The 21,368-nt window shown below is 45.0% G+C and overlaps 1 protein-coding gene across 4 annotated transcripts in view; it reads left to right on the top strand.

Annotated features, from left to right (window-relative positions):
- Positions 1-21,368, top strand: part of NRF1 (nuclear respiratory factor 1) — a 106,791-nt gene that overhangs the window by 59,717 nt on the left and 25,706 nt on the right. For all 4 annotated transcript variants that reach the window (XM_074942734.1, XM_074942731.1, XM_074942732.1 and 1 more), the window contains 3 exons: positions 724-825; positions 6,283-6,440; positions 11,745-11,869. In XM_074942734.1, the coding sequence (XP_074798835.1) occupies positions 724-825; positions 6,283-6,440; positions 11,745-11,869 (385 nt within the window). The remainder of the gene's footprint in view (positions 1-723; positions 826-6,282; positions 6,441-11,744; positions 11,870-21,368) is intronic.

The following is a 21,368-nucleotide window of genomic DNA, read 5'->3' as shown; positions in this document are numbered from 1 at the left end:
TTGGCATAGCTGCGGCTGTCAGGGGTGTGAAAAATCCACACCCCTGAGTGCTGTAGCTATGCCATCCTAACCTCTGGTGTAGATGCAGTTTAGGTCAACAGAAGAATGCTTCCGTTGATCTAGCTACCATCACCTGGGGAGATGGTGTTCCTACAGTGACAGGAAAACCCCTTCTGTCACTGCAGGCTGCATCTGCTCTACAGGGTTATGCCCGCCCCATCCTCCCCCCCCCATCCCCCCCCCCCCCCCCACACACACGGAAAGATTTGCTCTCTGAGCTGCAGCGAGTTGGCCCAGCTTGCTGCTGCAGACTCTCTCTTTGGCTTTCACTGCTCACCTATGGTCTCCTTTTCAAGATGCTGAGCACCCACGCTCCCATTCATCTCTTTGGGGGTTTGAGCACTCAGTGCTTCTTAGAAGCAGGCTATAAACCCCTTTGCCTCTGTTTTCCCATCTGTTAAATGGGGGTATACCTTACAGGGCTGCTAAGGATGAATTCATGTTTGTAAAATGCTTTGAAAAGCAATAGCCCTATGTATGGTAAGTGCTGGGCATTAATAGTGATAAGTGCGGGACGCTCTGTTCTTCAGTTTTCCCTTTAGGTGATGTGGGGTCTAATGTACTTGGGTGTCCCTTTAGCTGAGATGTAACTATGGATTCCTGAGGGGAACAATGATGGTAGGAGCTGCATTTTGACTACTGTTTTATGGTGGTATTTTGCAGGTTGGTACAGGTGCTACAGTTGCCACTCTGGCCGATGCCTCCGAGTTGCCTACCACAGTTACCGTTGCACAAGTCAATTATTCCGCGGTAACTGATGGAGAGGTAAGGATGTGTGGGTCGTGTTTGTTTCTCAAGTATGTAGCACACCCTGTGGTTGTGTGTATCTAATGGACATTGCTGACACACTTGCATTTTTCACACTTAAGTGTTTACTGGGAGTGCAAAAGCCTAGTGCCACACGCTGTCATGTTAAAAGCTGAAATCAATATCAATGCAACATTGTCGTTGATATTTTACATGGGTCAAAGTCAGAAAGTGCAATGTTGTGGTAATTGTGACTTGGGGTGTGTGTATGCACGCACAATTACTAGGAGACCGTAAGTGCTGAATTTCCTAAGTTTTGTACATGTAAATCTCAGTCATAGTGTCCATTGGAATAATAGCAGATGTATGTATTCTGTATGCAGCTCTCCAGACATACTCATTCATGTGCTTGTCTGGATAACCCTTGAGCCGAGAGCACCAGTCATGTGGTTACGGCAGGGGGATTAAGGTTTAGGACTTTCTGAGTCAGAGCCAGGAACAGAATGCAGTGTGGCCTTGGGCAAGCCACTTAACTTCTTTTTGCCTCAATTTCCCTATGGGTACAATGGGAACATTTTCTCTGCAGCACCTCCAAGGGTTATTGAGACTGACTTAATGTGTAATTGGCTTGCACTTTCCTCTGATAAAGGGCAATGTATAAATGCACAGTTGTATAAATGTTAAGGAAAGTACTGTACAGTACAGTACATTCGTTTTTACTCATTTATATATTTGTCAACCTGATTTTTCAAAGTTGGCAAAGCTGCATTTCCCACTGAGGGCTTGATCATGTCAAACCCAAACTTTTAAAGAGGAAGCACTTAAATTTACAGTGCAAAAAAAACCCCAAACAACCTACATAATTTTCTTAAATTGAGAAACAAAATGCATTTTGTATAAAGACCATCCCTGTAACTCAGAAAGGTACTGGAATTGCCTTCCTCGGTTCCCTCTGCCCCCAACTCCCCCCCTCCCCCCTTAAGTCAAAGAGACTGCTGTTTCACTGCAAGTTGTTGTCCTCCCTTTTGGACACGTGCCTAGGTTTCCGGATGAAGTACCATCCTTGTGTTGGAGTGGAATGGTCCACCTATTCTGCTCCGTAAGGATAAGGTTTTCATGGCAATAGGTGGCAGCACAAAACAGCTTTGTTCTGTATTAAAGAGCATTTGTAGCTGAAAAAACGAATAGAAGCAAGCTGTTTGTTTGGGGCTCTGGCCTTGAAAAGTACTTCATATTCACTAGAGGGTTTTTAGGACCTGTTATCTTTATCTTTAGGCCTTGGGGAAGATTTTCAAATGCACAAATGGCCATTAGATGCCAAACTTCATTGCCTTTCCATAAGAGTTAGAAGCTTGTCTTTGAAAATCTCACCCTTGTCAACACAAAGTTGTAACCGATTTATTAAACAGGTAAAACTTTTTTCATGTAGACAAACTGTAGTTTGGTGGTGGACCTCTTGTAATCCAAGTGTCTGTGTTCTTACCTGGGGTTCCCCTCCCAGTCCATGCTAGCACTTCACACTCCATTCCTGTCCTGGCTGATGTGGCAGAAACCTTTCTCCCTTTCCGGAAGTTACTGTCAGTGTCTGGAGATATTAGCATTTTTCTTTGTCAAGGCTGGTAGGCAGGACAACGTGATCTACCTTGACCCTGCTCCTTCCTTCTGGAATTCCTGTTCTGTCTCAAAAAGAAGATCTCTGTCATCCACAGTCTCTTCATCTCTCGCTCGCTTGGTCTCTGGGCACTTAAAGAAACCTGGATTACACACACCCCTCCACTCCCAATGCTGCCTCTGTAGCCACTTTCTCATGCACGCTTCTCACTTCTTGCACACACCTTGTCCCTTGGTGTGCCTAGAGGAAATGGTGAGAGTATTATGCTTCTCTCTCCCTCCTTGCCACCACGCTCCCTGAGACCAACAATCCCTCTGGCTCGTCTCCTCTTTTTTTCTTCTCTACCATCCTCCTGACTCCCTCTCATCCTCCTTCCTCTCCCATTTTGACTCCTGGCTGTCGCGCTCTCTCATTGCAATTTCTTCTACCTCATTTTCGGTGACCTCTGCTTCTGCATTGATGCCCCACCTGATCCGTAGCCACTTCCCTTGTCGTTCTCTCTCCCCTTTGTGTAACCTTCACCGCGGATCAGTGTTCCAGTTCACCAAAATGGCCACTCCCTTGACCTCTTCACCACACACTGCTTCTGCTCTGAGCTTTTCATCATCAAGTTCCCCCTTTCTTGGACCATCACTTCATCTCCTTCAACACTGCACACTTGTCTCCTGCCTCTCCCCCGCAGCCCAGCCATGACCTACAGTCCACTGATGTCAATGACACTTCTACCACTTTCAGCTTCTCCCTCTCTCTTCCCCCTATCTTTTGTTGACTCAGCTGAATCCCCCCACTCCACTCTCTCTCACTCCTCCACTCCTTTGCACCTCTCACTCACAGTAAAGTCTGTTCCAACAACTTCCAACCCGTGTTCATGCCCACCATCTGCCTCGTCCATTTCTGTGCCGCTGCCCATGAACACCCTGTAAAAAGTCTCGCTGCCATGCAGGCTTCCTTCGCTACAGATTTATTCTCTCCTCCTTCGGTTCTCCACTCTTCCTGGTCAAGCTTCATTACTTTTTCCTGCTTTGCTAACTCAGAGGTCAGCAATTGCAGCTGATCATTTGCCGCCTTCTATTCCCTCTCCTGTGCCCTCCAACATAAGATGCTGCTGACTTTTTCGAAGAGAAGTTTGATGAGACCCAACGCTACCTTCCTCTCATCCCCAGTACACGCTCCTCCTCTCCATTACCAACACACGGGTTTCTTACCTGATTTCATCTAATCTCTCCCTCCTGCCTCGTCCTTACCCTCCTCTTCTAATTCTCATCTAGCTTCCTTCCCTCACAATACAAGCCCATTCTGGTCTCTTCACGCCTAAAAAAGAAAAAATCCTTGACACCATCTGCCTCTCTAACTTATACCTCATCTTCCTTTCACCTTCAAACTCAAATACAGTCTACAACCGTTGCCTTCGAGTTCCTCCATCTCCACCCTTGATCCTCTGCCATGAAACTATTCTCTCACACAGATATCTAATGGCATCTTTCTGGCCAAATATCTACTCCATCCTCATCCTCGTCCTCCTCAACTACGGCTGCTTTTTGGCTCACTCGTTCATCTCCTTGAAATCTACCTTCAGCTTTTGTGACTCCATCCTGTTCTGCTTCTCCTCCCACATCCTCTAGTTGTTTCTTCGGTGGGGATGGTGATTCTTCCCTCTCCCCTTTTCTGTTAGGGTCTCATAGGGCTCCATCTTTAGCCTGTTCTTATTCTCTCTCTCTCTCTGCACCCCTCATCTGCTCTCTTGGCTTCTCCTGTCATCTTTACACCTTCTCACAACTCTTCTCACCATCTGCTGCTGACCGAACTCCCTACATCCAGTCCCTCGCCTCAACCTGGTTTATGACCTCTCTTTCCATATGTCTGAGCATCAACTTGAGCTTGATGTGACCAGAACTGAACACTTTTGTTTTCCCTCCCTTTCTTCGCTGGTAATGCCCTCTTCCTCCCGGCCACCAGCCCTGCCGCCTGGGGTGAACTCCTCTCTGACTCCTCCCTCTCCCTTGCCCCACACCTCTCGGGGTGATGCACAAATCTTGCTGCGGCTTCTCCCAAACCATTTCTAAGACCCAGCCCTTTTTTGCCTCTGTATAAGGACGTTAAACTTTCAGCCATCCCTTCCTGGTACTGTAACCACTTCTCCTCTGGCTTCCCCGATGACTGGAAGGATGAGTGATGCAGGGCCACACAAAACACAGCTGTTAAAATTAGCTTGCGCTTGCTTCCTTGTTACCTGAACACCTCACTTCTCCCCTGCCACATTGAATACTTCCACGGACCTTCCTTTCTCCACGACATCAAATTCAAGCTTCTTCGTATCACCTTCAGGGTCTTCTCTCTGTGCCTGTTTTGGAATCTGATCAAGCAGCTCTTGCTACTCCACCAGAAGCACTAGCCATCATCATCTGTTTGTTCCCTGGCCACACCACCATCACCCCCGCATCATCTTTGCACCTTCTTCCACTCCACCCTTTGTGCATAGAACTGTCTCCTGGGACTAATCCATGTGGCCACCCCGTCGTCCTACAGATCTCTCATTGAACTCTTGCTCAGATGTGATCCCTCAAGGGAAATGACAACTGACAATGGCTAGAGAGCTTGCTGACATATATATTGTATATAGATAATGACCTGAGACTCTGCTTTAGCCCCTCACCTCTGGCACAATGGGTAAGAGGATACTACAGACTGGAAGAAAAAACCTTGCCTCGGTGGGATGGATTGGGTTCGATCTAGTAGACATCTTCTCTTTCCATATACCGTAACAATGGTCTGTGGTGCCCTTCCTGATGATCCGTTGAATGAAACATTTGAGCAGCAGCCAATAAAGGGACTTACGCAGTTGGGACCAGGGATGAGTCTGTGAGAGGAATTTTCTCTTATAAAATGGTCCACAGGTCTTTGAAGGTTGAAGAACCTTCATCCTCTGATTCGATGATCTTTTGTTCCTGATGCTCACATCCTGTTTGTGACCACACAGTCATTGATACACATGAGGTCCCAATTGGAGGAGTATAGAGTGGGGTGGAGAATGATCAGCTAGGAGAAGGTGAACTCGGTGGCAAGCACAAGAACCTGTATGCATGTACATGTCCTTAGTTAAGAGAGAGAGAGAGATTGAAATAATTAAAAGACATGAACAGAACTGTTTCCAAATGTGACTATTATTTATTATTTGTATTCTTCATAAGATCCCTAGTCCTGGACCAGACCCCATTGTCCTCAGCACTGTGTAAACACAGAACAAAAAGACAGTCCCAAAGAGCTTACACTCTAAGTATAATACAGGAGAAAACAGATGGATATGGGCAGACAAATGAGGAAGTACAAGAAAATAATGAGACCACATTTTGTTCTGTGTTTATATAGCACCTGGAACGATGGTGTCCCGGTCCATGACTAGGGATCCTAGACACTTCGGGCATACAAATAATTTAAAAATAGTAGGTACATCATCTGTAGGCATCACAGCAAAGGAGGGATTTGGAGGGTAATGAGGTAGTTTCTATGTCTTTAGAGGGGCAGTACGGGAGAAATCACGAATGCATGTGTTTGAAAGTTCACAGGTAGGCGATGGAGGCTGGCATCATGGGTCGATCGGGAGTCAACACCTTGATAGTGAATGAGAAGTGATTGGATGGTTTCCAAAATGTTCCCTGTAGCTAGGTTTCTAAATTGCTCCCAAGGGACCTCTTTTTCCAACAGAGGTGCTTTCAGGATGCTTTGTACAGAAGAATCAAAGCATGTAGGATTTTTCAGAGACATCTTGAAAGTGTTTGACTTCCTCCTTTTAAAAAGTAGCCACCCAGCTGTGGGAAAGTGTTCAGGGAAGCTGAACTTTTCTCTTTCTCTCTTCACCCAACTAGGTGGAGCAGAACTGGGCAACGCTACAGGGGGGTGAGATGACTATCCAGACGACGCAGGCTTCGGAGGCCACGCAGGCGGTGGCATCGCTGGCAGAAGCAGCAGTGGCAGCATCTCAAGAGATGCAACAAGGAGCAACCGTTACCATGGCGCTGAACAGGTACATGTGAGAGGAGGAGCTATGGGGACTAACTGGGGTAAGGTCACTGAAAGGGGGAGACCTTTCTGCCAGGTTTGCTATCTGTGACGATGAGGGCAGCACAGAAGCCAGTGATACATTTGGAAGAACGTTGTCTGGGATCTTTCATAGAGATTTTTCCATAGAGAATTCCCAAACCATCCATGACAAAGCATTCATAGATCATTTCCTAGTGTCCCATTGTAATATGAGGAAGCTCACAGAAATGGAAATATGCTGGTAGGGAAGGTACGTTTAGTACCCATCCCTCTCTATACATCCTGTTTGTCCATTGAGGGTCCACTTACAGGAGATAAGAGCTATAATGTGCTTGTAGCACCTGTTAAATAAGCAACTCCATCTCTCTGTCAACATTATTGAGGGCCCCTCTGTTAAAGGGATGACGTTGATTTAACCAGGTGGGTGGTAGGATGGTCTCCTCCGACCTGAAATCAGAATCTCTCTTCCAGGCTAGTTGTTGAAGCTGTGTTTGGTTCTGGAGCAGGGAAGCTGAAATAAGCTGCCTGAGTAACGATTTCTCCTCCTGCCTGGAGAGCTCTTCGCTCAGAATGAGCCCTATGGTTGGTTATTTGCAGAACAACGTTTTGACAGAGGGTATGGAGTGCTGTTCTGAGGTTGAGATAGGAACCTTGCAGAGGTCATTTTGAAAGACGTTTTGAAAGCCTCTGTTGAGAAAGGGATCTGAGTGAGAAGAAGGAGACTGTCCCAAGCACAAGGAGAGGGAAAAGGATCCAAAGACCAGGGGTATTATTGCTCATTGCCTGAACCCAACCTGGGTTTTCCTACCTGGTTTATCTTATATTTGTGCTTTGCTTTTGCACTCAGCCTCCTCATGCTTGGAGTCTGTTTACTGAACAGGGGTTGATCCTGCCAGGAGAAGAGCAAAGCATGGAATGTTAATGGAGGGCTCCAGGAGCCTTTTCTACAGACCACTTGTTAAAACAGCCACCTTCGTACCAGCTGCATTCCACAAACTGATTCCACGTTTCTGTTGCAGCAGGATCCAGGACTAGCCCAGAACTATTTCCCGGGTGTGTCAAGCAGATCACTCTCTCCTCTCCTCCCCACCCTGATCCCATCTCTCCCTCTTTGGTACCAAACAGTGCCACACTTTAATCAATGGGAGAGGTTGCTGCTGAGTCACTTGAAATGCATTCTTCTCATAGGCTGAATGCAATGCCTCTGCATTACTCCCAGCAAGAGGCCAGGACTGGGATCCAGATTCAGGTATCTTTTGGAACATGGTCATGTATGCCACTATGTTATATTGATTAATTTTATCTACTGATAAAGACTTGCTGTCTGTAAAATCACTTAACTCTTTTCAGGGGTTGATATGAAAAATGACTGACAACCCCCCCTCCTGCCCTGTGCAAAGTATTCATAACATTGTAGAAAAGGCCTACTCTCACACAGTCCACCCTTCCCCGCCTGTAGGATGGCCACTTATAGTAGTAATCGCAAGAACTTTCTCTGGTGTACTTTTAAATGACTCAAAGGCTAGGGTTTTGACCATTTTTGTAGATTATTCCACTGCCTAACACATCTCTGTATCAGGAGTAGTTTTCAATATGTAGATCAATAAAAATCTGAAAAAAATACGCATTGATATAATCCGTCAAAACAATTAAAACTAAACATTGAATTTTGCCAAGCCTAGTCATGTATAATTTGTCTCCTTCTCACACCCACATCCCACTGTAGAGACACTTTTAGGCAGATGGAAATTAAATAACAGAATTAACTTCTGAAAATCAGAATCCTTAGTAGAAATAACTGTTCTTCCTTTAACTCTCATAGCAATCCCCAGGGGTCCCTGCAATACCTCTCTCTTTAGCCAGCTTTGTATTTCAGGAGGGAGTGGGGGAACCTGCAACAAGAGTCTCAAAATGTGAGGTGAGGTGTTTAGTAAACATTTTGGCTGCTTTAGATAGATGTAGGAACAATGTGCACTTTGGGGAAAATACAAAGCCCAGGCCCTTCTGCTGTGACAGTGCATGTTGCTTTCTGATGGCAGCAGAGTAATGGTGCCTCAGGAGGTCTTGTTAACAAGCTGCAGTGCAGCTGAGCTGACTCAAATGTTTATCACCTACAGGGGAGAATATGGCTACCTGCAGAAACTCATAGAAGTGTTGAGATGTTGACTTTGGCAGCAGTTGTGAAGTATATTAGAGGGTGGGAATATACTGATTTATTTTCCGCAGGGGCTAGAGGTGTGATTCATGTAGGCCCTGAAGTCTTACTCACCCTTTTACTTTGCACAGCCCCACAATACTATTCATTAATTGGCCAGAAGTCTTGTTCTGGATTGACTCAAGGAGCATAACCCTCCTTCACCACCACCACTTCCTTCAGCTGTCCTGGCAGTGAGCTGAGGTCTCCCACCTGTCACTGTAGGGCTGTCACTAGGCCTCAAGGACACCCCCGGTCCTTAAGAGCTGGCAACTATTACCAGCTTTTGGAAGGTATCTATCTAATTTTAGCACAAAGCTGCCATCGCTCCATTGGGTGCTGGAATGGTGTCTCTAGGGGTACCTGGTTGAGTGGTGTCATTGTAAAGAGCAGATGTGTGCAGCTGTGACAAAAGAGGCAATCTCTGTAATCGGTTTAGGGATGGGAAGCAGAGGAGCAACTTCCAGCAAGAGAGGATGAGGGGGAGTGCATGTAAATGGGTGTAAGCTCAATGTACAGCCATTTGAGTTAATAGATAAATATTTGGGGAGATCAACATAAACGGAAAGAGCATTTGTATAGCAAAGCACTATTATTATATTCAGTGATGCAGCCTTCACAGTTCATTGGGATGCTAAATTGCCCTTGAAAGTGGATTTAAATAAGTACTTCTCATGGCTGGGAGGCTGGGCGGCTCCAGCAAGTGAAATCTGTTATTGGAGCTGGTCTTCCCACGCTATAAATGTCTTTATACCAGTGCAGATTCTCAGGAGGTGTAGCATACTTCCTAGGCAAAAGGAAGCGAGAAGGCAAGAAAACAAAATGGTATGGTCAAATAGCAACGGGAGGTTTTGTGTGCCAAACAGACATAGTTTAGAAGCGAAAATCCAGCCCAAACCAGGTCAGCTGGAAGGAGCATAAAATCTATGATGGAAATTAAAAAGGTCAAGAGAGAAGGACATAAAAACAAATAACTCATAGGCAGCATGCAAGAAAAGGGGTAGGTTGATTTGGACTACCATGGAGCAATTAAGGAAGATCCCAGGGAAGCTAAATGATTTCTTTACATTGATCTTCACTGCAGAAGACATATCTGCTTTTTCAGATAATTAAGGTGAGGCACTGTCAGATATTCAGCTATCTAAAGAAGAGTTTCTGGACCAAACATATGAATAGCAACAGGTTACTCTGCTGCTAATCTCTCCTTAAAGTGAACTATTAAACCACAGGGCTGGAGGGTAGCAAACGTTTGGCCTTGGATAAAAGGAGCTGAAGAGATCATGGGAATAACTGACCAGTGAGCCTTACTTCACGGTAAGGTGAATTGGTTGAAACAATTATTAAAGGTAGAATTACAAAACACGAAGGAAATTGTGTTTTAATGGGGAAAAACTAGTATGGTTTCTGTACAGGAAGATCCTGCCTCTCCAGTTTGTTAGAATTTTTTGTGTGTCCACAAAGTAGTGCGTAAGGGAAAACCACTTGCTATAACTTACCTGGGCTTTTCAAAAGTCCCTTGCAAAAGGCTATTAAGGAAACTGCATGTGCTTTAAGAGGGATTTTAGAATAGGGGAAATTAAAGATGGGAAGGGCCAACTGAGTCATGTTATAGAATCTTAGAGAGGTAGGGTTGGAGGGGGCCTTGAGAGGTCATCTAATCCAGCCCCCTGTGCTGAGGCAGGACCAAGTAGACCTAGACCATCCATGACAGGTATTTCGCTAACTTGTTCTTAAAAACCTCAAATAACAGAGATTCCACAACCTTCCTTGGCAGCCTATTTCAGAGCTTAACTACCCTTACTTATAGTTAGGAAATTTTTCCTAATATCTAACCTAAAGCTCCCTTGCTGCACATTAACCTGATAGATTCCTACCTTCAGTGGACATTGCGAACAATTGAGCACAGTCCTCTTTATAACAGCCCTGAACATATTTGAAGACTTTATCAGTGTGCCCCTCCACCCCCGCCAGTCTTCTTTTCTCAAGACTAAACATGCCCAGTTTTAGTTAACTTGTTAACCTTAATAGGTCAGGTTTTCTAAACTTCTTTTCTTTTTTGTTGCTCTCCTCTGGACTCTGTCCAGTTTGTCCACATTTTTCTCAAATTGTGGCACCCAGAACTGGACACAGTAGCCCAGCTGAAATCTCACCCATGTTGAGTAGAGCAGGACAATTACCTCCCATGTCTTACATATAACAATTTTGGAACTGCATCACATCATTCAATTTGTGATCTACTATAAACCCAAGATCCTTTTCAACTATACAACTGCCTAGCCACTTATTCCGCATTTTGTAGTTGTGCATTTGATTTTTATTTCCTAAGTATAGTACTTTGCACTTGTCTTTATTGAATTTCATCCTGTTGATTTCATACCAATTCTCCAATTTGTCCAAGGTCATTTTGAATTCTAATCCTGTCCTCCAAATTAATAGCAACCACTCCCAGCTTTGTGCCATCCACAGATTTTATGAGCATATGCTCCACCCCTGGAATACCCACTGAAAAAAAGTAATGGATGCTTAGCACCCACTGTCAGCCAAGCTCTCCCCCTCCCGCCCCAGTGCCTCCTGCCCACTGGCAGCCCTGCCAGTCAACTCCTCCCCCTACCTCCCAGTGCCTCTGCAGGTCGCAGAACAGCTGTTCAGGACATGCAGGAGGAGCTGGGAGGGTTGGGGAGGAGCAGGGATGGGGCATGCTCAGGGGAGGGGATGGGAAGAGGAGTGTTGGGGGCAGAGCAGGGACAGGACTGGGGGCGGAGGAGGGGTGAGGGCTTCGAGGAAGGGGTGGAGTTGGGGCAGGCCTGAGCAGAGCGGGGGTTGAGCACCCCCCCCGGGTAAAGAGGAAGTTGGCGCCTGTGACCCACCTTATAGTCCTTTCATCTAGACAATTTCATCTAGTCCATTCCTCACCCCTTTTCCACTCTAAGATTGTTCACTACACGATCATTTCAGTTCCTTTGGCCTGGTGAGAGCTCTCGCCACCCTGGCGTGTGTGATCTCCTTCTGTGGCACTTGGTTAAAGCCAAACACATCAGAGCTGAGTTGCTCTCTTTTTCTAATCATTCTTTTTCTTGTCCCTTCCGCTTGCAGTGAAGCAGCTGCCCATGCTGTCGCCACGCTTGCAGAAGCCACCCTTCAAGGGGGAGGGCAAATCGTCCTGTCTGGTGAAACTGCAGCAGCCGTGGGAGCGCTTACTGGAGTCCAGGATGCTAATGGTAAGAGCAGACAGATATTTAATTGGATTTCATTTTGTTTTCCACTTAAACCCTGAAGTCCTGACTGATGGGATGAGTCAGAACAAACCCAACCTGTACGAGAAACAAAGGGAGAAAGTCCCAATATGAGCTGTAACAAACCAGGAGTTTTGCTTAGCAAGAAGGTAGTGTTGATCCTCCAAGGGAAAGTTACCTGGGATGTTGGGCTTTTTTGCTGTAAGGAAGGCTTCACCACTATGGAGCGTCATGAACCACGATACACCTCTTACCTTTTCAAAAGGTCTTTGTTGGCCTTGGAATTTGAGGTGGCCGCGGAATTTGGCTGAGAGTTGACTGCAAGGTGCTACCCTCCAGGGTTTCCTTGCCGTCCGTGGGACTTTTTCACATGCTCCTCTTTGGCTGCTGGAGAATTGTCACGATGATGCTGTGTATGTGCTTTGGTGGCACCTTTCACGCTAGTGAATGCATCCCTACTCTTCCTGTTTTCTTCATAGCACAGTTCAGGCTGTTGCTTGCTTTCTTTATAGGCCTTTCTGTGGTACACCTCACAGTATCTGAGTGCCTGTTCTGAGTGGTGTCTACTATAATTAGCCAACCACAATTGTTGCTGTGGTAGTGGTTATTAATATTATCAGAGTGCCTAGAGACCCTAATCAGAGTCCCTCTGTCCTAGGCAAATATCAGCATTTGTAGCTAATACTAACTAGCCACATGTAACTGTCCCTTGGTCTTGTTATGCCTTTGCTCAGCTGCCAAGGTAAACAAAGCATTGCTGTCCAAATTCAGGGATGAAAGGCATTAGTTATTAAAAAGACTTGATAATGCAATTGAAGTTATGTTTACCTGTCTGCACCTAAGAACTGTGTGGCATGTGTTCAGTTATAAGGAAATGCAGCTTTAAAGGATTGGACTATTTTAAATATTATAAATGCCAAAGGAAAAAGTAGTGGATTACCAGGTTGCAAAGTGATGGCCATTGTCTTTTAGTCTGTTCCATACCTAATGCAGCTCCTTTAATAGTTGCCTCATATTTGACCTACCTTGAAATAATTGGTTAGGAATGTTCTTTATGTTCTAAAACATCACCATTCTATTGTCAAAGAACACAATGGAAAAAACAGTAGCAACTTTCACTAATGGTGCATTTAGCTTTGTTGCTATGGAGTCAACCAGCCTGAAAGGGGAGCACAAATTAACCTGCAAACCCTGTTTCTAAAACTGTTAACTTACTTGAGGATGCTATTGTCCCCCAAAACATAAAAGAAGCCACAGAATTGTGTTGGGGAGTGCTCCATCAGCAACCTGGTGCGAAGGTTGTAGGGAATCCGTGTTCGTCAATACAAGGGCCCAGAAAGAAATGACCTGTTGTTTTCAAGCTTCCAAGAAGGTTTTATAATCAGTCAGATTTAGAAAAGCACACTGGTGTCCCTTTAAGAATAAAAAGTGGGTTAGCAAATCTGTCAGGCATGTTCCCTTCGGTCTGTTCCCAAAGTGCTTTCATGGTCTGGATTCCTCTGGACAGTTCCTCCCACCCGCCTCAGGATCTGAGTCACTCTACCTCATTCATCCAGCATTAAAATCATTTTAATGCAAGATAGTTTTTACAGCAGACTTTGAAATCAGATGGGATTTACAATGCATTTAGGAAAGAGACTGTTGTTTGCGGCATTTTCCTCTGCGCAGAACCTCACCCACAATCCCTCCCCTTGTTTCCTCTCCTCTTTGATTGCTGTAATCTCTGGTGGCATTAAAGGGAAGGTCTTTGTCTCTGCAGTAGTACTTGGAAGCACCATGCAGTTAGTTTTATTATGTAATCAGCTAATACGTCTCCCTGTAGGGATGGAAGGCGACTTTGATATCAATTCCCGCTGTCTGCCCTCCATCTCCAGACAAGGGAGAGGAATTTTCAGCTTCCGTATTGTCATTCAAAATTTGTTTCACCCTTCTCCACCCTATGCATCTAGCTTTTTTAGTCTAAAGAAAAGGAGTACTTGTGGCACCTTAGAGACTAACCAATTTATTTGAGCATAAGCTTTCGTGAGCTACAGCTCACTTCATCGAATGAAGTGAGCTGTAGCTCATGAAAGCTTATGCTCAAATAAATTGGTTAGTCTCTAAGGTGCCACAAGTACTCCTTTTCTTTTTGCGAATACAGACTAACACGGCTGTTACTCTGAAACCTTTTTTAGTCTGAGTTCTCCCCTGGTTTCAGAGTAAGGATCTGATGGGGTATAAACATTTACTCATCTGATGCAACCAATCAGTATAAGCTGTTAGAATGCAATTCCATCCGTGGGAGATTAAATGTGAGTGATTGGATGTGATTGGCTGCAGCAAGGAGAAGGGGAAGATATCTTAGATCAGCGGCTGAATTAACCCACAAATTCTCCTTGCCCAGTTGATTCTAACAAAGACTGAGCTTACTAATATTTCCAGTAAATGTTCCTCTCTAAAAATCCTTTACCCTTCTCTAGCACCTATCATGCCAGGATGCCAAAGCACTTTACAAACATTGATTTCCATACCTCTCAGGGAGGTGGTGGTGTGACCGTTGTTACCCCTGTTGTATTGATAGCTAAATGGAGACATTAGAGTTTAACTGACTTGCCCAAGGTCACACAGAGAGTCATTGACAGAGCAGGGAATAGAACCCAAGTGTCCTAACTCCTATTCCTTTACTTCAGCCATTAGATGTAATTCTTCCCTCCTTGTTTGGTTGTGTTATGTCCATCCATTATATTGTTGTTTTTCCATCTACTGTCAGGAGGTGATACCTGTATTCCAGGAGAAACAGGCTGATTATAAAGGGGAAACTTCTCTTTGTACCTAGACACCCCAGGAACTAGAGCTGAATTCAGTATTGCCAGAGGTAGAATGTCTGGTACTGTGGCTGGACTGAAAAAGGGCTGTGGATAATCTTATGAGCAGTAACATTTATAGCTAAGGGAAATCAAATCTCCTGCTTCACTGCAGAGTAAAACTGTCTAAGTGCATGATGGGTTTCTCCTTCTTCTGAGTACCTGGTATTGTCAGTCAGGATACTGGAGCTGATGACCCAACAGTCTGAGCTGTTGCCTCAAATGCCGTGTTCTTAAATAATTGGAAAGAAAATATTGTGATATCTAGACAGGCAAATGGGACTGTAGTGACATCTGTGTGTAAAGTTGGCTGGAATTGGAAAGGGCTCTGATAGGAGAAAATGGACTCCATTGCAAGCGTAGGGCAAGGTTAAACACCTGCTAGCATGTGGAAGGGGAAGCAGTTTAATTCACGTGGAGGTGCAGTAGCTGGTAGCAGGAGCCTGACCAAGCCTGTGTTTAGATTAGGGCTGTCAAGCAGTTAATAAAATTAATCACTATTTAAAAAATAGCGATTAATCGTGCGGTTAATTGCACTGTTAAACAATAAGAGAATAAATACCGTTTATTTAAATATTTTTGGATGTTTTCTATATTTTCAAATATATTGATTTCAATTACAACAGAATACAAAGTGTACAGTGATTACTTTATATTTTTTATTACAAGTATTTGCACTGTAAAAAAACAAAAGAAATAGTATTTTTCAATTCACCTAATACAAGTACTGTAGTGCAATCTGTTTATCATGAAAGTTGAACTTACAAATATAGAATTATGTACAAAAAATAACACATTCAAAAATAAAACAATGTAAAATTTTAGAGCCTGCAAGTCCACTCAGTCCTACTTCTTGTTCATCCAATCACTCAGACAAACAAGTTTGTTTACATTTGCAGAAGATAATACTGCCTGCTTCTTGCTTACAATGTCACCTGAAAGTGAGAACAGGCGTTCTCATGGCACTGTTGTAGCTGGTGTCGCAAGATATTTACGTGCCAGTTATGCTAAAGATTCATATGTCCCTTCATGCTTCAACCACCATTCCAGAGGACATGCGTCCATGCTGATGACCGGTTCTACTCGATAACAATCCAAAGCAGAGCGCACCGGCGCATGTTCATTTTCATTATCTGAGTCAGATGCCACCAGCAGAAGATTAATTTTCTTTTTTGGTGGTTCGGGTTCTGTAGTTTCCACATCAGAGTGTTGTTCTTTTAAGACTTCTGAAAGCATGTTCCACACCTCGTCCCTCTCAGATTTTGAACGGCACTTCTGATTCTTAAATCTTGGGTCGAGTGCTGTGTCTATCCTAAGAGATCTCACATTGGTACCTTCTTTGCGTTTTGTCAAATCTGCAGTAAAAGTGTTTTTAAAATAAACAACATGTGCTGGGTCATCATCCGAGACTGCTATTATATGAAATATATGGCAGAATGTGGGTGAAATAGAGCAGAGGATATACAATTCTCCCCCAAGGAGCTCAGTCACAAATTTAATTAATGCATTGTTTTTTTTAGCAAGCGTCATCAGCACGGAAGCATGTCCTCTGAAATGGTGGCCGAAGCATGAAGAGGCATACGAACGTTTAGCATATCTGGCACGTAAATACCTTGCAATGCCAGCTACAAAAGTGCCATGCAAATGCCTGTTCTCATTTTCAGGTGACATTGTAAATAAGAAGAGGGCAGCATTATGTCCTGTAAATGTAAACAAATTGGTTTGTCTTAGCGATTGGCTGAACAAGAAGTAGGACTGAGTGGACTTGTAGGCTCTGATATTTTACATTGCTTTGTTTTTGAGTGCAGTTATGTACCCGCAAAAAAAAAAAATCTGCATTCGTAAATTGCACTTTCATGACAGAGATTGCACTATGGTACTTGTATGAGGTGAATTGAAAAATACTATTTCTTTTGTTTTTATCATTTTTACAGTACAAATATTTAAAATAAAAAATATACACTTTGATTTCAATTACAATACAGAATAAAATATATATGAAAATGTAAAAAAACCCAAAATATTTAATAAATTACAATTGGTATTCTGTTGTTTAACAATGCAATTAAAACTGCGATTAACCATGATTAAATTTTTTTAGTTAATCGTGAGAGTTAACTGCGATTAATCAACAGCCCTAGTTTAGATGGATAGGGACAGGGAGACAGACTCTTGAAGACTGTCGGGAAGGAGAGACTGCAGCACTGCCGGCCAGTGCAGTTTCCATTGACTGGATCTCTTCACGTTGCAGCCTCCCTTTTTAAATGGATCTGGGGCTTGAGATCATCTCAATGGGGTTTCATTTTTAAATATTGTAGAATTTTGTGCCTACATATTATTTATAGAGGGCCATAACTGTACACAGCCTTGGCCAGGAGGTATAATATGCCAAAGGCAGACCAGAATCACTGCCCCACAGAGCTTAGTCTAATAGCATCAGTGGGTCCATTATATAACAATTTACAAACACAGAGTGGCCAGGGGTCATTACAGCTGGAAGGCTTTGCAGAATAAATGGCTTTTTCAGCAGTCTGGAAGAAGAGGAAGGGTTGTATGAGTTAACTTGTATGGATTCCCAACTAAAGAGGGTGGATTAAAAGAACGCATGAGGTTGGGAGCAGGGGAAAGAGTTGGGGCTGTCAGGAAGGAAGCTTGCACTGATCTTAGAGAGAAACAGCTAAGGGAAAACCGGGGAACTAATTACACTGCCTTGAGCTGGGTGCAGCCAATGTGCATCTCCACCCCCACAAAGATCTCTGCTGATGCACCTCAATCCTGACTGGTAGCATCCCCTGCTCTTCCATTCCACTTATAGCTTTGCTGGTGCCTCTCAGTTCTGACATGTAGACCCTTTGCTTTTCCAGTCTAGGCATCTGTTTGGCTAGAAGGACAGCTAATCATGCTAATTTTTCTGCTGGTTTTCTGTCCTGGGTGCAGATGGGCATGAAGATGAGCCTGCCAAAGAGATGTAAATTTCTCAGTAACAATTTTCAGCATGACCGAAGTGAGACAGGCTTACCGGCGAGGGCGAGGCAGGATTATCAGGCTGTGATGAAAGCAGGGAGAGAGCATTAGGCCTGTTTGACGTGAGCAAAGGGGGATTATCGAGCCCTGTGCTTTTGCAAACAAAGGAAATAGGCATCTGTATAGAAGCATGCCTCACAAATTAGCGTAGGGTAAACAGGCATTTAGATGGGTATTTCTCATTTCAAAGGGGCAGGCACTTGCAGCTTCTTATCACCACGTGATGGCAATTAGCGATGCGACTGAGATACAAAAATCAGATGAAATGCAGCAAATTTCCTCCGCTTGCTTGAGGGATCTGTACTTCCTGGGCAAGATCAAACTAAGGAACAGCCACCAGGTGGAAGCCTGTTTCTGCCACCGTGTAAAGGGCTATGCCGATGAGACCCAGGAGAGCATGTGAGTGCAGCAGGTGGACCTCCAGACATGTGGGGAGAGTTAGGGTCCTGTCACGCTCTGTACAAACAGTTACAATTCAAAGTGTATCAGGGAAAGGAATGGTGGGAAAGGAGCCTGGGGCCCATTGTGTTTATCACCCAAAGACTTACAGAATGAAAATAAAGATCAAGGGACTAATACGTAGGGCAAACTTGTAGAATGAGAAATTACCCGTGTTTGCCTTTGAATGCCTCAGGGGCAAGGAGGTGTAGAGCACTGATGATCTGGTTATTGTGGTGGCCCGTTGCACAATGAAAAATTAAGGGAAACTTGCACATTAATCTGGTGTAAACGCCAAACTACCTTTTAAAAATATATTTCCCTTGTAAGTCTCGATTTCAGGGAAAATTGCCCAAATGGGGTGTTGAGTGAAGCGGGGGAATGGCTTAATTAGAGATACGTGGACAAGACAGGGGAGAGAGTTCTTGTAGGGTCTGAGAAGTAGTACTTTGAATTTGATGCATTGAGGCAGGGGGATTCAAACATGGTCTGAAGAAGGAGCACAGAAGATGATTGTAGCAGATGGCTTCTGAATGGACCAGAAGACAGGAGGGGCCAGCATTTTCTTTGTCAAATGACTGGCAAGATTTGCATTGGCTACTTTCTGCATATGCTCGCTCACTCCATGCCTGCACTCCTTCCCCGCTGGCATCCAAAACTAGGAGAAACCACAAGGTAAACAGGAAGTCGCTTTTTGCATGATGAAGGAATTGCAGTCTTCTGATCACATGTGGCAAATGGCTCAGTGCTGCCTGCTTCCTCTCCCTCCCAAAGTGACTCCCAGCACTTCAGTGAAAGATTAGCTCTGACTGGGCCTTTTGATGCTCTGGTCTGAGGATGGGAAGCATTGTTGCCTGAGAACTGCCACACTCATTGCACTCAGTGGCTGGGATCCCTATTCCACTGGCACTGTCCATTCTTGTTTACGTGTTGCTGGGCCCTGCTAGCACAGAACAATGTTTGCTCCCCTTTGCAAGGCAAACGCTGCCACTTTAAAACCCAGGATGTTGGATTGCGTGTTCCTCCTGTCACTGCCCTAACTTGCTGTTGAGCATTAATCTTTGCCAGCGCTGACTGCACCCCCATCTTCGGCTGGCTTTTTGGCACTGGGCTGTGCCGGGCGCTGCGCTCCTTTGCTTTGACAGGATAGGACTGGTGATGAGATGGCTGCTGCCATTAATGTGTGTCTGCCCACCAACTGGGGCTAAAAATAGCCTTGCCGAAAACTCGATTGTGTACTGCCCTGGATGCCTGCTTTCTCCTTTAATCCAAATACCTTGGTCCCCCAAGAACAAGCATGGGCACATTGCAGGCTCGCACGATCTAAGCAAGCTTTTCCTAAGGCCTTGATTTCAACAGGGAGGGAGGTTTTGTCTAGTGGTTAGAGCAGGGACTGGAGCTGGAAGCCTAGGTTCCATTCCTAGCTCTCCCGCTGTGTGAACTTGGGCAAGCCGCTTACCTTCTGGGTGCCTCGATTTTACTCTGGGTGTAATACCTGCCTGGGGGAATGTTGTCTTAATGGCCTATGCTGTGCTTTGAGATCCTTGGATGAAAGGCTCTTTATAAATGCAAAGTGCAACTGATATACCCGCTTCCATTTTCTTCTTTCCACTGTCATCAGCTTGGTGGGAGTGGGGAGTGTCACCTGCAGTTTGGATGCTTCTGTCACACAAATGACTCTGTCACAGCAGCTCCCTTGAATTCTCAGGCTGCCCTTTTTATCTCTGCAACCTGGGTTTGAATTGAGTCATTTGCAAGGAGAGAGGGATTGGCCCTATAGGGACATCTGTAGTCATCTCTTGCTTGGATTTGTGTTTAATTATCTATTGGGTGCAATCTGGTACATTTTAAAGACACACACCCCTTGCTTCTCAGAGGCATCTCTGTGAGCTATCGATGGTTTACAAGTTTCCACAGAGGAGGGTGAACTGTCAGCAGTTGGGAGTCCCCACTAAGCCCCCTTGCAGCTTGAATGCTGCTTGGAGCATCTCTAGTATCTTTGGGGTGACCCGTGCCCTGCCGATAGTGGGGGGGGCAGAGTGAGGGCAGCCGGCTTCAGCAATGTTACTGCGCATGCTCAGTACAAGCCAAGCAGTAAATCGGGGGGGGGGGGGTGACTGTGCCCGCGCCCCCCATGCGTCCCCTTACAGACTTTCCCATCAGTGCAGTGAACTATATACCTTGTCTGAAAACATTGCTTCCCAGCTCCCTGATGACCTTGTAGCATCTCCCCTACCTCCCTTGCCCTCCCTGGTCCCCCCCCCCCCCCCCAAAGAGTTTTGACATCCACTCCTATTATCAGGCAGTTGAGACTTACAGTCCCTCCAGCTGTCACAGCTGATGCTGTCCTGGTTTAAGCACAGGACCATTTACCTTCCACGTGTCATGAATTAGGGGAAATGGACAGGAGGGCTGGGTCTGTTTAAAAATTAAAGCTGATTAGAAGGCATTAACATTACATTTAAAGAAATAGACAGCAACCCTCCTCGTTCATCATCACTGCAATATGTTCCCCTTTGCTCTGAGCTGGAAGAGAGCGCACTGATCTCAGTGAGACCTCGGCATCTACTTGGGCCTCTAGTTTTATTTGCATCTTAAAAATCGCAGCTTGTGGGTTTCATTTCTGCCACGAGATTTAAAAGCAGTTCTGCTTCCCACTCCCTAAATGTAACCACCATTTCTGTGCGATCACGCCAGGAAGAGTTCTGGCTCCTCAGCGCGACTCCTTTCTTCCTAATGACGATGCACCCTGTGTCACTAGCGCTCTGATTTTTCCAAGTTGCTTGAAAGAGTTACATGTCCAAATCCTGTTGAATTACAGTGGGATTTGGGTGCCTAACTCACTTAGGCAACTTTGACAAGTCAGTCTCAGGCTTTTGCCTGAGGAGGAGTGATTATGGGGGAACAGCCTTATTTGGGGGTGGGGAATGACAGACTATTGAGTTGGCATGTCTCACCATGCGGTGTCATGTGGAGAGACAGAGCTAGATGGACAAATGCTTACAAAGAAAAAAGCCCCTCAGCTGAACATCCCAGTCTCAGGACCGCGTGGGTCCATTTTCAAACAGTTGTGACCACAGGGAGCTGTGAGTGCTCAGCGATGTAGAAAAGGTAGCATTACTGCTTCCCCCCAAGAGTGGGGCTGGATGGTGTCATCCTGATGAGCTGCACTAATTAAA

This window comes from Natator depressus, chromosome 1 (assembly GCF_965152275.1).
Source record: "Natator depressus isolate rNatDep1 chromosome 1, rNatDep2.hap1, whole genome shotgun sequence".
In the NCBI taxonomy this organism is placed as follows: Eukaryota; Metazoa; Chordata; order Testudines; family Cheloniidae; genus Natator; species Natator depressus.
This window is presented reverse-complemented; position numbering and strand designations above follow the sequence as displayed.